We start from the raw sequence: 16,636 nt of genomic DNA, 5'->3' as shown, positions 1-16,636 counted from the left end.
AACATGTCCGTCCTTACAAAATAACACCCATCGTGCATAAAAAAAAAAAATTAAAAAAAACAAAAAAAAAACAGGTATACTTAGATTCAAATCACATGTGATATCTTCTATGAGACTCTCAGCAGGTTCACATGAAAAATAAAAGAAACATATAGATAATAGTATAATATTGTTTATACAAAAGATATTAACCCTCCTATAAGATTGGTACTCACAATCTTTTATATCATAGGATCCAATAGTTTCTGGAGCTGCTGTTTTCCAGAAACTATTGGATCCTATGATATTCCTACACAGACGCCCTATAGTTTGAGCAAACTTGGTTGCTCAAAAGATTGTGAGTACCAATCTTATAGGAGGGTTAATATCTTTTGTATAAACAATATTATACTATTATCTATATGTTTCTTTTATTTTTCATGTGAACCTGCTGAGAGTCTCATAGAAGACATCACATGTGATTTGAATCTAAGTATACCTGTTTTTTTTTTTTTTTTTTTTTTTTTTTTTTTTTTATGCACGATGGGTGTTATTTTGTAAGGACGGACATGTTCAAGTATTGCATAACACTACTAATATAGAATTATTACAAACTGAGCGCTGCACTTTATCTTTTGCTTACTTTAAATGTATTAAATATAGAAAAACCCCTGACATAATATGTATGATTTAATGACATGTACTGAAGGCAGAGTAATGCCAGATGCGCAACAATCAGGAATGGTTTGATCGGGAAGGACAACTGTCCCAGTGGTAATCACAACCCTCTGGAGCAAGACTTCAGTAAAAGTAAGGGTATGTGACAGTCGGGGGTGTGATAGATTATATTAGAGTGAGTGTGTGTAAGTGTGAGTTGTGTGTGTATGCAGGTGCTATTTGTGTATGTTCCAGTGTGTATGTTATTTACCGGGGACAAGGGGACACGGTTTTACATTTCCCATGGCCCAGAAGGTGTCAGTCCTCTCCTGACAACAATGTCTCGGTGTAGGATATTGCAAATGTTGATAAGTATTTATTAAGTGTCTGGTGCATCCATCACCGTGAGTGTACCTTGGAATACAAATGTTAACTCTAAGCCAATTGTTGTGCAATACAGTAAACAAAAAATGGAAATCAATAACCACAAATCAAAAAAAAAGATTATGTTTCATAAAAAAAGTAAACATTATTTACCCTGCATTTAAAACCAAAATCTTTACTTCTGTAAAGATTTTTGTAAAACTTAAGTAGACTTAATTGTATGTAAGTGAATAAGTCAACTTGAGAGCGAGCCAGGCAAAGGTAACGTTACGGTCAACAGGAAGTAAGTGAGGACAACACGTCCATGTTTGAGAATGCATTTCTGGGTTCTGTTTTGATAAGCTGCCCGGTCAAACTCTATTTTGGGGTTGAAGCCAATATAAGAAATGTCCTCTAGGTTTCTGCGGTTCTGATTAAAAAAGGCACATACCCCGATAAGGAAGCCCCTGTGGAGCCAAATAAATAAATAAAAATAGAGAAAATGAATTAGAGGTATTTTGATTTAGAAAACACAGTTATCATTGATATGCTTCAAAGATTTACGCGCCTCCATTACAAATGTTTACTACGTGTAACATTATCACAATGCAACCTTTGAAGTTACATAAAATGCGTGCTATCAATGCTATTATTAATTAAAAAATCCACTTTGTAGGCTTTTGAGTGTATTACTTTTGCCTCTTATTTGACTTTTTGAACTCAGGAAGAGATTACTTAGGAAATTTTGGTTTAGAAGTCTAGAATTTCCCAGCAAGGAACACTGAGCCAACAGTTTGTGCGCAAATATTCCAGATAAACAGCTAAAATAATTCAGACAGCTAAGCTGTCCAAAACCTCCTTGATTTATTCTTTTAAGTTGAAAAGGTTATAGTGCAAGAAGTTCATGAGATTAATAATAACAAGTTATGAAATCGGACAGCAAACATGACATGAAAACTTTAGTCGCATGAACATTGCTACAGCTATGATGTTGACATTATACAGATCATCAAACTCTGCAGATTTTGAACAGAAATCTCAAAATGCAATCTTTGAAAATATTTGAGTATTAAGTATCATTAAGGCATCAATTGAGATCAACGATGCCTTCTATCATCCTACAATGGCTGTTTAATTTTTAACATCTGGAACAACTTAATATGTTTACCATTTAAGTAATAGGCAAGAAGGACATTTTGTCAGGATGCACAATCAATGCCACTGTCCCAAGAGACACATAATGGCACAGGGTTTCTAATTCTCTTTCAGATGGTCACATTCCTTGGTTTACTAATTTCCTTAGTATGTTATTCAAGCTCGGCACATGTTGAAGGTGAACATGCATTAATAACTATTGTCTCATCCAGAAAACATTTAGATTTCTCTGTAATGTGCAAGAGTCAGAATGGGTTCAAGATGAGTCAGCTACCTGTGTATGAATGTTAGTTGAAAACATTCCTCTTTTAAGTAAGTTTGCTTGCTGCGTTTATGGCTGGCCCAACCATGTCCAAATACATTTGGCCACTATCCAGTTAAATATAAAGGCAAAGGTAAATCGATATATACACAATTACCTATTTATGTTCATTTAGTTTTAAAAGGTAATATTTGGGTATCAATGTTTCTTTTCGCCACTTCACTAAAACTGAACAATGTTTTTGTGCTACCAAGGGTTAAAATTTCTAACCGAGTTTGCATTAAGAGACTGTCTTAAATACATAATGTAATATATGTGAAGTTAGAAAATCTAGTGTCATGAAATAATGTGTCTGTGTTATGGACGCTGATGCATAGCTTTCAACGGCATTTCCTCATAATTATATTTGTTTAACATGAAAAGCATTTAGTTCCAGTCGCATCTGTAGTTTTCCTCACTGACAAATTATCACAGACACCACAGTAATGAATTTACTATACAGTTAATTTACAAGGTTAAAAACGTACTCCATCGTTTTATCTCAATTTGTGCCGCTTCTATTGTACAGTTAGGCGCATATAATAGGCATTCGTTTTTAATGTTGCAAAGTCATGGCGACGACAGATTTTAATGATATTCATCTCAGATTCTACATATCCTACATGTAACAGTTCATACAGCAGTTACATTGAACCTATATGTGGGACACATGGCCAAGTTCTTCTCAAGTGCAGCCCACCGCTTCAGAAGTGGGTTGAAACCCTTGTTTGCCCCATTGAGGAACTTTTGGTTGAATGAAAGGTCTGTGTCTCTCTTCTAGTGATTGAGAGTAGCCTGATAAAGCCAAACACCCTGATATGACCTTGTCTGTGTCGGTCTGTGTCAAAGGGCGAGCATTTGAAATCTGAAGTTATGTGCTGAAAGGACCACAGATTCTGAAAGGCCAATGAAGCCGGAATATGCTGGAGGATAAGCCCATTGGGAGTATTGTGAAACTGCCAGAAACTAGGGAAACAAAGACTGGAGACCGAATTGGACAGCTTCCTATGGTCTACCTAAACTATGGGGTAGCGAAAATTATCATCTTCTGGGTCCAGGTGCTCAGATCTTTGAGTCACGTGTCTTTGAATTACAACGTCAGGTACATAGATGGTTAAAATTTTTATTGCTGTTAAGACCTTTATCATATAGTTTATCTTCTGATTTGGAGCAGAATTCTGCTCTTTCCAAATCCAGATTTGCATGCCTTTATACAAGACAGAGAGAAAGATACGGGTTTAAACATATTATTACTTGCCGAGAAATGTCTCCTAATATAATATTTATCATTTCATATAACACCTTTACGGACTATTTTTACATTCAATTTCCTATTTCATTGTTTCTCAGATGCTGGCTCGGTGCCATTTAGGATGGTTTACACCAGCTACACAAATATCTCCCACAGAGGAAATAAACTATTTCAAAGAACACAGTCATTTCCTGCGATCTTTGCTTACTAAAGAAAAACATCCTTATGTTCTTTTCATTCAACTTCTCCTCTAAGTTGATGTCATTTAACTATTGCTCTGCTGTAATGTAACCATTACATTGTGTGAATAATTATAAATGAAACTTTTAGGATCACGTAATACCATACCCTCCAACATTTCATATGACAAAAGATGGGCACTTTTATTTGGGGGGGGTGCTTTAGAGGTTTGGCTAAACGGTGAGTCTTTAGTAAGACATTTAATGTGGGTTTTGTAACTTATGGATAGATATATATTTTTAGGTGAAGAGGTTCAATATGAGGTGAAGAAAAAAGTCAATAGTGATAAAGTGCCTATTAAGCCCCACAACGAATCCCTAGACCCCGCCAATCTTAATTTTCTGGGGCATCACTCTTCGAAGATTTATGCAACATCTTGTTTCCCGATGGATATTTATGCAGTGGAGAAAGGAAGTTAGAAGAATAATGCATTTTGTACTGCACTAGATCAGACCCCTGTATGCATGCATGGAAAGTGATCCTATTGATTTCCATGGGAATGCTTCCCTGCCACTGACTGGCTGGTTCAAGCAGCCAATCACTGGCAAGAAATGTTAGACCACAGAGGGGCAGCTACAGCAGCAGTGCTGCTGCTTTTATATCTGATAAGTACCGTATTTCCCCATGTATAAGACCTAGGGGTCTAAGAACTAGGTGCCTAAGAACTAGGTGCGTCTTATACAGTGGTTGTAGATTGCAGTAACTACTTCCCAGTCGCTCTCTGCAGTCACACTGACAATCGGTCCTGCCCCTTTCTGATTAACAGTCCCTCCCTGCAGTTACACTGACAATTGGCCCCGCCCCTTTCCTTATAGTGTCCACATGGCTAAGCAATTCATCTAATAGTAAGTAAAAAATTAATATTTGGGCTGCTGAAAGTTAGGGGAGGTGGGGGTTAATTTAGGGGCAGTTATGGTTAATGGGGTGTTTAGGGTTAATGTAGGGGCAGTTATGGTAAATGGGGCATTTAGGGTTAATTTAGGGGCGGTTATAGTTAATGGGGTCTTTAGGGTTAATTTAGGGGCAGTTATGGTTGATGGGGTCTTTAGTGTTAATTTAGGGGCAGTTATGGTTGATGGGGTCTTTAGGTTTAATTTAGGGGCAGTCAATGGATGGGAGTGATGAGGATGATGAGGATGAATTTTATGATAATACATTTTTTTTCAAATTTCGGACCCCAAAAGGTGCGTCTTATACATGGGGAATGGGTACTTTCTTTGTTATTTTATTGAAAACAGAGCACTCTAATATGTTTCTTCTTTAGTGGGGCTGTCAGGACAGTAAACTGTCCATCTAATTAAAAATATGTAATAGAGAAATATTTAGTAGCTGCATCACTTTTATACGTTGTCTGTAAATAAGATTTCTAAGGCATTTTTGCTAAACTGCTATGTAGCACGGGAAGCACAATGGATGCGCCAAACATCAATTCTGTCACTTTGAGTATATTTTTCTACTATCTATTTGCCATTCTGAACATCTGACAAACAAGAAAATGCTATTACTGGTAAAATTACAGGGTATTTGCTCCAGTGCAAAAAAAATAGCTGATGGCGATAGAGTTATTTGCTAATAATTCACTGGATACTCATTGTATCCACATTATTTATGCTCTCTGTTAACCCTTTGTGGCGCAAGAAACATATCATAGTGTAATGGATGGAGAATATTTTAATACGATAAGATTCTGAGATATAGTAACACTGTATAATGAAGACCAAAAAAAAGAAACTAGGTATCTGTAATCATTTAGGCCGCAGGGCATACACACTTTATTTCTTCCATAAACCACAGTGGGAAAGTTGTTCTTCGAAGCTATAATTTGAAAATCCTATTCAGTTTGGAGTTTTATTAACATGGAATGGTTGAGTAATATTTTCCAAACAGGTAGACAAAAACTATATAACTCAGTGGGAGTTGTTTATTTTCCCAAATCATATTTCAGTGCGCATCGTCTGTGAGGGAACTGAACTAAAAAAATTTGCAGTGATTTAGCCATTGCTACCAACATGAAAGATGTGAGAGTAATTTGAAATCAATATTTAAGGCCTCAGGCAAGAATGCGCTACCTTTGTCACTCACAGACCCACCTCAGCAAGTAATCGGAACACAGGAACAGCGAAATACATTTTCTTTCGCCCTGTTTAACTCTTGTTCTCTGCAGCTGCTACAAATGACCACTTATCAAAAAGAAAGACAACAAATACTAGTAGGGTGAGGGCAATTCACAAGATTCACCTACTTGAGAATTTCAATAATATAACTAAAAGCTCTATAAATGAAAACGGTAATAGCAGATACTAATAGTCTCTCATCTCTCAACAGCCTGGTGTAACTCCAAGCCTGTGGTTGCCTCTCCTTGTCGAGCTTGTGGTTGTTTTGGTCACTATTGTAACGCAGTATGAATGGGGTAATGTAGCTTGCAGACAGATATCGAGCTGAATTGCTACATCACAATAGGTTTGGTAGGGATTAACATTCTGCAGTTGGGTGTAGAGCCCTGCGCGGGACTACTTTTTTAATCCCGCTCCCGCCCGCTCCCGCGGTTTTTAATCCCGCTCCCGCCCGCTCCCGCCCGCTCCCGCCACTTTTGTGGCCAATCCCGCCCGCTCCCGCCACATTTGTGGCCAATCATGCCCGCCTCCCTACCTGATTTCCCGCGCAGTCCCGCGCGGCTGCCCTCGAGTTGTTCCCTCACTGCGTCTCTTCTCTTGCTCCGCCCAGGAACAAGGTGGAGTCACAGGAAGTGACGTCACATCACGTGACTCCGTTTTGTTCCTGGGCGGAGCAAGGTAGGAGACACTGTAAGGGAGCAGCAAGAAGGCAGCCTTGCGGGACTGTGCGGGATTACCGGGACCCGCAGGTACAGTGCCTGACCGCCCGCTCCCGCCCGCAGCCCCAGCAAGACCGCCCGCGCCCGCAAGTTTTTTGGCCTCCCAGTGCAGTCCTCTAGTTGGGTGGCTTTGGAAACAGGAATGTGTCATACTGTCAATGTATACAGCACCGGACCTTGACCAAATAGCACCCAGGCAAGAAGCTTCTCTGTTGCCTTTACCATATGTAACATTCAGAATGCCAATCTAGGCACAGACCTTTGATCTATGTTCCCAGTTTGTTGTGGATACTTTGTCACACCGGCATGTATCAAAACCACTTTGACACATTGGAGACATTTTCTGTGGTGACAGTTGATGTTCCCCATGTGTATATATTTTTGTATCTGGCCTTGAATGCATATATATCCCTATTAAGAAGCATTTCTGTATATTTCTGTATATCAGTAATGGAAAGTCATTTGCACATGAGATACAAGTTTCTTCTCTCTTAATATTATATTTCCAGAAAAGATTTCCCAAGCAGACTGACTTTTTTTTGCATGAAGAACAGGAAGCAATTACTACAGACTGTCAATCCAAATGGACACTGGCCTCATTTACATATACATAATGCTGGAATAAAAAAAACTAACAACATAAAGAAAACTAACAATAACAATACAATAATAGAAATTCAAAATCCACATATCTTGCATATATTCAAAAGCCAGCTTTGTATTACAACTATGAAAATATTTATTAAGGAGGTTAAGGTACCGCTGACAGACCATTTACTTCAGCTGCCCCTTCCTTCCACTGAACAAAGTCTGACAATGTTCTTTGCACCTGTTGTAAAAAGTAATCAGTGTAACAGCATTAGATGTGTTTTTTGCCTCTCTTTATTATTACATTTAAACCTTAAAACAACTATAGACATCTTCTTACCACTGCGGGCAGGTGAAAACGTGACTTTTTTTTTCATACTATGTCAGCAGTAGTCACAGGTCACCAACTTCTTTTAGCAGAATTTAGTAACAAGAAAAGAGCGTTAAGGCAGGTCTGTCACTTTTCTGAAATCTCAATTTTACAGTTTTATACTCTGAATAAAGCTATATCTGCTAGATCTACTTATGCATTGTTATTGCTCCCTCTTAACGCCTCCTCTGTTAAGTTTCTGATTGTTTTTGATTGGTTCAGGCAGCCTTTATAACAGAATGGTGAGGGCAAGGTGGAGAACGCGAGGGAAGCAAAGTAAGGCTACCTAGGCCATATTTGTGGGTCACAGTTTTCAACGTAAATATCTGTAAAAAAAGTGTACTGACTAATTAAACCAAAATTGCCAAACAATTACAGGTCGTTTTTATAAATACATGTGGTTATACTTAAAGCTGTGATGGCGTCAGTTCTCGTTCAGGAGATTATGACGTTCGTATTTAACGAGGCAAGTATAAGCATCAAAATTAGCAAGCCAATCTAAAGTATTATCACTTTATCTACTGTATCTTTTTGAATAGGACATGGTATCCTTTTAAAGCAAAGTCGTTTATATCGCTTTAAGAAATTGCTTACATTACCCAAACGTTTTCCCAAAGGCACACTGTTATTGATGGACAATCCAAACTCAAAGAATCAACAGTAAACATAGGATAGCTGCAACATACTTAATTTGACTAAAATAATGATCCTCTGGCTGCTCACTTTCCTTTACGATTCACAATGGAAGATCAGAAAGGAATATAGATGGCGATAAGTATTCATTCTACAGCAAGTAAACCTGCATGCATATAATTAAAAAGTCAGTAGGGACAGATGTAGACTCCAGTAATTCACAGTCAGTGAAATGTGCCTATACGTTTGGCATTTTAACTCCCTAGTATTCCCTTACCATGAGGCATAGATTACTCATACTGTCAGCTCCGAAATATATGTAGGTAACAAAAGATCTGATCCATAAACAACCAGCTAATCAATTCCAATGGTTTATACGGTATAATAAACTATATTTGTACAACTAAAACATTTTTTTTATGTTGAATCTATGCTGGGCACTATTTTTTAAAATATCCACCTTAGCTATCATCCTTCAGGCATGATTGTTAATACATTAGTTACTAGTACACACACACACATACTTACACATAGTAACACATTTACACAGTACTTACACACAGTAACACGCCAACACACACATGCACACGCAGTAATATGCCATACATGCAAACAGTAAAATACACACACAGTAACACACTTACACATATATTAACACACTTGTTTGTAGCTCTACCGTTGTTGTCTCAGGGCAGCTCTCCGGCTCCCTGTTCCCTTGCGGACCTCACACACTACCTGCAGTCAACAAATACCATACTCTCTGTTGCAGCTCGTAAAAGTCATCTTGGTAAAACTACGTTCATAATAAAAAATGATATTACGCTAACTCCAAATGATTTTTTCTCAATATGTATAAACAGATTTACAACATGGCCAGAATCAGAAGGATCACACTGGGGTCAAAGTAGGCTCGGACATTTAAATTACACCAGCCCCCATTTTAAATGATAACGATTTCTATAATGGAAAAAACAGGCCCAGGCCTATGGAGGCACAGTTAGGAAAGCCATCTGCACAATAAGGCAAAAAAGGACATTCTGCAAAGAATTACTTTTAATTGTGTTTTCACTATGAAGATCTATATGCTTCTTAAGGTGGCTGCAAATGATTAACCGGTGACCAGGTGCACACACATTATCTACCACAATAAAACAAGTCATACGTGTTGGTTACCCATGTGCCACGTACCTGTTTGGCCTTAATATGGTAACCTATGTAACTGAAACTATGCTTCCTCCATTGAAAAGAAGAGGGCAAGGTGAAATGCAAGTCCTGCTCCCATAAACAAGAAAAAGTGGAACACTAAGTAGATAAATAAATAAACCAAGGGATGACAGAGGAAGACCATCCTTACCCTGACCTACGTCTGATGAGCTCACAGAGGTTGGTTCTTCATATTGCACAGTGAAGTCAGTGAGGTAAAACCACAATTCTCCTTCCAATCACCAGGGTTGTGAATCAAGCCTACTGCAAGAACCTTTACAATACATTTATATAATATAGCAACAACACATTCCGTAGCGCTGTTACAACAGAGTCAGTAGAATACTATAAAATCACACACAATAATGAACGGGTACAAGAGGAGAAGAGGGCCTTGCTCGTGCGTACTTACAATATAGTCAGTGGGATATCAGAGAGTTTTTGTCACGTACAAAGGAGAAGTCTGACGGAACAAGGCAGGGAATGCCAGAGAAGGGGTACAGCATGGGCAAAATCTTGAATGCGGGTTTAGGAAGAGGTAATGATAGCGGAAGAGCAACACAGGTTGTTAGAGGAACAAAAAGGGCTGTTACGGTTGTAATTGGATAGGAGGACAGAGATATAGGGGTGTGCGGAGTTGTTAAGGGCTCTGTAGGTCAGAAGTTTGCATTTGTTTATGGAGGGTATGGGGAGCCAATGGAGAAATTGGTATAGTGGGGCACCAGATGAGGAACGGTGATAGTCAAAGAATAGTCTAGCTGCATTGTTGAGGATGGACTGGGTCGGTGAAAGGCGGAACAGGGTGAGACTAGTAAGTAGGGAGTTGTAATAATCCAGATGGGATATTAATATTTTGGCTGCGTCTTGTGTGAGGAATGGTCAGATTCAGGAGATGTTTTTCAGGTAAAGGCAGCAGGACTTGGTGAGGGACTAGATGTGAGGGATGAAGACAAGAGCAGACTCAAGTGAGACACCAAGGCAGCAAACTTGGTCAGTTGGTTAGACGGAAATATACAATCAATATTTTTTTTATGTGAACAGTACAGGTCTATTCCAGATGTTTACTGTAAACTTTTCAACTTAATCAGAAGCATTAACATACTGCATATGCACATTGATGAGAGAACTGTTCATGGACACTTTCAAAGACACATTTGTCTGGTTTCAAAGTGCACTTAAGCTAACCAAACAGAAATCAATTGGAAAAAGTAAATATTTCCATAAATTATCAATTTGGCCTCACAAAATAGTCTGTATTGCCATTTTCACTTTAACCTCCTAACTGACAGAGACAAGGGCTAAACTGCAAATTCTTCTGGCCAAAGGACTAGGATCAAGGACATTGCAGGTTTTCTCTAACATTTTCTAACATTTAACAGAAAGATAAATAACATTTATAGGTAGATATTCCATAGTTATGTATGTAAACTTGCCTAGATTGGTAATTCCTATGACATTTTACCATCAGCCAACTACTGATTCAATTAATACATAATACATAAAAATGTGTTTTAATTAACAGAAAATAAACAAAATTAAAGATAAAAATAAAGAACATTTTACCAGTATTTGTGTCTCAAAAAAGAAAGCTTATAGCTGAATGTATTAATGCTAAATCCATGTATTTGTATGTATGTATATATATATATATATATATATATAGATCTATCTATCTATCTATCTATCTATCTATCTATCTATATATATATACATACATTGTATGATTGCAACCAAAATGGCCTTTTATTAACGCATTGGTCAAATGCCAAGAAATGCCTGGAGATACAACGGAGAGTGAAACATTTTTACAATCATCAAAAACTTAATCCAGAACAGATTGCTCTTTCATGCACACTGCATGCAGGCTGCAGACTCAAAGGAAAGTGTTTTACATACCTTTGCATTGATTTGTGTTTTTGTCAAGAATTGCCTTAGTAGAAACAATTTTTCCATACCTAGAAAAACGAAAAACAATTATTTTCCATCCATCCATATTCATTTTTAAAGTGCAATATGAAAACTGAATCTCCTAGTCGTTTTACAAGAACAGAATAAACAGAAGTGGATGAAATCTTTTTTAACCCCTTGGGTAGCAGAGGGTGAATGAGCCATTGCACATTGTATTTCACAGGTCTTTTGAGATCTAGCTGATCTACCAAGGATTTTTTTTGGCTTACTTATCAGGAGTACATGGTTGTTGAGGAGGGTCTGCAAAGTTTTACAGGTCAGCCTGAAACTAAAAGGTTTAAACTGCTCTCTTTAATCACTTTAAGGCTTGTAGTATTTTGTCATAATAGTGGAGTAGAGTTGACTTGGTAACATAAAGTTCATGCCAATACGCTACATCCCAAGGCATGTGCACGGGCAGGCGTCCAAATAGTTCACGCAGTAATTTGCTTTTATCCTGTCCCAGTCAATGGGGAGGAGGGAGAGTTCTGTTCAGGTTATCTCAGGTGACGCTCACAAGGAAACCGATCTTTTGGTTACATAAAGGCACATTCTTTAAATTAACGGTATTTTTAGACACATGTTCCTTATAGAACTAAACATCAGTGTAAGAAATGTTGGCAAACATTCTAAATCGCGTCTGGGTTTAGTTTTGCTCAAATATTTTTTAAAGTACAGTTTGCTTATTACAACAATGGTAGTATTTATTAGCGATTTATGTCTGCGTGTTTCGTTTTGGAGAAATTTACTGTTCCAGCATTCAGTTTAATATTTTTTTATTTATCAGATGTATTTTTTTAAAGGGACAATGTCAACAAAGTGATGTCCTGTGAGACACAAGACTACCAATACAACCAAGAAGAAATTAAAAAGACAGATAGTAGAAGAGAAAGCGTTGGTGCACTCTCCCTATGCCTGCGCATGCAAGCACTGTGTTGAGCATGCATTTGTGCCACGGCCAGTGGCGTTGCTTGCCAGCAGTTGAGCCGCAGCCACTATTAAAGTTGACAAGTTTTAAAGCTCCGCTAATTTAGAGATCAGACAGGGACGAGTAAAGCAAGCTTATTCTCTCATTTTCACTATATGGCTGTTTCAGGTATCAAACCAAAAGACGACATGACCCAAAGCAGTGATTTAAAATAGTATCATAGACATTACATTCATGACAGGGGTATCACTTATTTTCTAGTTTTTCTAGTATTTTAAAATGAGTGTGCGTAAAATAAGTTTGAATTAGAAGGTAGACCAAAAATTTAATAAAATAAAAAAGATTTAGTGGAATGTGAATTGTCGGAGGTCTGTTTTTTTAAAACATTAGTAAATAAGGCCTATATCACAACATAGGACCCGTATTATATTTTCTCGCAGGGTAAATGCTTTTTTGCCACAAGTTGACCCTCTCCATCATCCTAAAGCTCAATTTTAATTCTCCTTTTCAGGATCTTCTTATGGTATTCACAGTGAAAAACATTTCTGACGGCTGTCCAAAATTCATACTGTAAGTACAATTTTGTTAAATGGGAACATATTTCAGTTATATATATCTTTTATTGTAGAAGAAAATATTTCCATTGCTCTGTCATTTATTGGTATAAAGGGATTTGTGTGAATGAATGAATTTTCATATTGGAGCAGATATGCTTTTTGAACGTTGAGGCTGTTGGGTCTGGCAGTAGCACCCAGTACGCAATTAATGAATTAGTTGAACATGAACTAAGATGTGGCTGCTGCAGCCAAGGGGAGATATTAGCGAGTTCATTTAGATCTCTGAAGCAGCTAAGCTCAGAAAATGGTTTTCTTTATACTCAAGAGTCAGGGGTTGGCGTCTGATTGTAATATAAGAGGAAAGCAGAATTAATAGTAACAACAAGACGATGTTGACGCAGAAGAGCAGTCAATAAGGCAGTAGGAAGCAGTAAGCATTTTTTCCATACAAGTTACAATTATCATCGTACTCAGAAAGCCAAGGGGTGCATTTTATAGGTTGTAGAGTTAATTTTCTATACTATGGTTATCAAAGTTATATTAATATGTATAAATCTTTTAGGAACCTAGAAGATAGACACATTTTTTTTCTACTTTTTAACTTTAAAAAAATCTTACCGCTATCACTAGTTATCAACACTTAAATGTAATTCATTGACTTGTTTCTGTAATATACCTGAATATACCGGTCTAGTGGTGAAGAATGTAGTCAGTAATATACAACTGGAAAGGCGTGCTACTCAAAGTTATGTTCTATAACACACCAGACCAATAAATCACATAGCAGGTACAAACTCTTTTGTCTCATCGGACTCCTTAGTAGCATTTTATCTCTAAAGGGAACCCTGAACAATAGCTGTGTGCAAACACATTCTAAGTCTGACACCTTTATTGTTTTGGTAATTCACATAAAATGTGTGTGGCTTCACGTGAACCAATTATTATAGAAGCTTACGTATCCTCAAGACATTATATTATTTTTATCTGAGTTGTTACATTGTGACGTTGTAACCTTAGTGTAATAACTAACACAAAAATAAACCAAAGGCTGGTATTTTTGTTTCAGTAGTCATAATGCCTGATTTCCCACTTTATCTGCTTTTATTTGTTAGAAGATGCAGGAATCCCCGATGTCTTGAAAGCATATGTTATTCTACACTTCTTTTTATGGACATTCTGGCCTCATAACAAGTAATGTACATTTCTAAAGAGTCCAGAATCAGAATCAGTTTATAAATATTTGCTGAATATATGTGGCTAAGCAAGAAAGGAAAATATACTGCATATCTCCAAAATATTTCAAATGACAAAGAGGTATACTTCTGTGTTAGGAGTGAAGTTAGCAGCATGGCGAGGGAGCAGGGCTTTAATAAAATGTTTTATGTGTCCTATTGATTACCTATCTATATAACTGAGACAGGACCTCATAAGAAGAATAAATAAATATTATTCCCAATATAATTCATGCACAAATTCTGAGTTGTTTACATTAATATTGTGACTTTTAGCTCTCAAGAACACCATACTGAGCAAACACTTAACTCGTACAATAAAAGGACATGGAGGTTAAGAAGAATAGAGGAATTTGGGTCCCTTTGGGCGACTGTCCTTCCTAAATAGTAATATCTGAGAAGTAAAATATTGTACTGTGATTATGGGGGGTTTTGTTCATATATCTGTTTCATATAATGCTTTGGACTTCCTTCTTTAAGAAATAGTACTGTACAATTTCCTAACCATTCCTACAAAACTTTAGAGAAGAAAAAAAAATGGAAAATAAATTTGCAGTCCGGCTTCTACAAATGCCGCACACGTAGCTTTGTATGTGCCATGAAAACAAAGTAATCTTATTTCATTTCCTTCCAACTTCTTAGTGATTGCTTTTGTGAGTCTCCTTCTACAAGGCCTACAGATGAAGTTCATTTCTGTGGAGCTTGATATACAATGCATTGTCAGAGGAAGGACTACCAAAAAATACTGTTTTCTAAACCAACAGTAGCTCATCAAACTTTTTCTTAAACAAACAGTATCAATAGAGCAGGCAACATCGTATCCAAGTATTATCAGCGATAAACATCTACGTTTCTCCAATCACAACATCACGGTTATTTGCCCAAAGTTGCTTCTTTCATCGGGTTAATTATTTGCAATTTAAACTTCACTGAATACATAATCCACACAAATGCTCTAACTGCTTATTGTAGCTTTATTGTCTCCATTTTTCCAAATATATCTTTGTCTGTGATTTCTGAATAGAGATACTGTATGTTTCAAGAACTTTCTTTCCTTCTTTGCCAGCTTTAAGTTATCTATAAATGTGATGCTGATGTAAAGTTTTACACGCTTCTTTATCATCATAGGAACCAATTAGGTTTCTTATTAATTGCACGCTTCCAATGGGTGTTATGGAAACAAGACCAAGGTCCCTATTCAAATATTATTCTGAGTAGTAGAAGAATCCTCAACTCAAGTTTTTTTTATGAGACAACTACTATGCCACCCCATTGTACAACGGAATTTGCTGGCGCTATATAAAACAATAAATAATAATAATAATAATAATAATAATAATTATATGCAAGACCGAGGAAACAAATGTTTTATTATCTGAGGCAAAGTATCATGACTCACTAACTGAGCTGCATCATATAAAGTAGAGGTAGTCTCTGCTTGTGTAAGTAAACTTTCCAGTAAGTAGGGGGGAAATACACTGGTTTGATTTGTGTATTTATACCTATACATTAAACCTATAATAAAGCTACAAAGTAAAGATAATTATACTTGAGTCAAAGACCTCCTCACCTTTTGCTCCAATGTATCTACACTAGTCGTTAGCTTCTTCTACCTGTGTCTACCCTTGTTTAATATGGTAGAAGGTCTGGGTACTTTTTATCTAATATGTTTCCATGTCTGAGTTTAATGCAGAGTTGCTGGAACAGTATATTTGTTTATTAACTGAAAAACCTTCCTTCTGTGTTTTTGAGCAGTGATGGCAATCTTCATCCATACTCTATACTCATCCCATGTTCTGTCCAACTCTTTATCCTTAACCCCTTAAGGACAATGGGCGGTCCCTAAACCCATTGAAAACAATGCATTTTGAGCCTGTACATGTACGTCCTTTGTCATTAAGGGGTTAAATAAGTAATCCCTACTTTAGCCGGTCAAGTGGGTAACCATGCATGCAGAAACTAAGGGATGCAAGATACCATAAGGCAGCTTCTGGGTGAGTAAGCAAGTAGGGTGGAACCCTATTGGTTTGCAGAAACACAGGTTCTTACACATCCTTGACTACTTTACTGCACCCTTAAGGTTCTGATCTTGTGTTCTTTTTCCGGTACTGTTTTTTTTTAGACCACTGCGCTTGCTAAAATAAAAAATGATAAAATGATTGCTTAGAGCAATAAATCTGGTTGTTCACCAACCGGAACTGACTCCATAGGGTTATTATGGGCTTTGTACCAACTAATTATTTGGTTGCAGATGAAAAATACTAGATAAATGGCACATGCACTCTACTCACATGGTCACATGGCATTATCATTTTTAACCCAATGCAATCTGATAAAATATTGCTATGTGTATAGATGTCTATATTAGGGATGTGGATGGAAAATTAAAGTCACCACT

General features: G+C 37.1%; 1 protein-coding gene across 1 annotated transcript in view; it reads right to left on the bottom strand.

Annotated features, from left to right (window-relative positions):
- The window catches only part of RBMS3 (RNA binding motif single stranded interacting protein 3), a 233,661-nt gene that overhangs the window by 138,287 nt on the left and 78,738 nt on the right, over positions 1-16,636 (bottom strand). The window contains exon 3 of the mRNA XM_053467792.1: positions 11,471-11,529. Coding sequence (XP_053323767.1) covers positions 11,471-11,529 — 59 coding nt within the window. The remainder of the gene's footprint in view (positions 1-11,470; positions 11,530-16,636) is intronic.

The sequence above is a fragment of the Spea bombifrons genome, chromosome 5 (assembly GCF_027358695.1).
Source record: "Spea bombifrons isolate aSpeBom1 chromosome 5, aSpeBom1.2.pri, whole genome shotgun sequence".
Lineage (NCBI taxonomy): Eukaryota > Metazoa > Chordata > Amphibia > Anura > Pelobatidae > Spea > Spea bombifrons.
The sequence above is the reverse complement of the archived record's forward strand: the minus strand, read 5'-3'. Positions and strand labels throughout refer to the sequence as shown.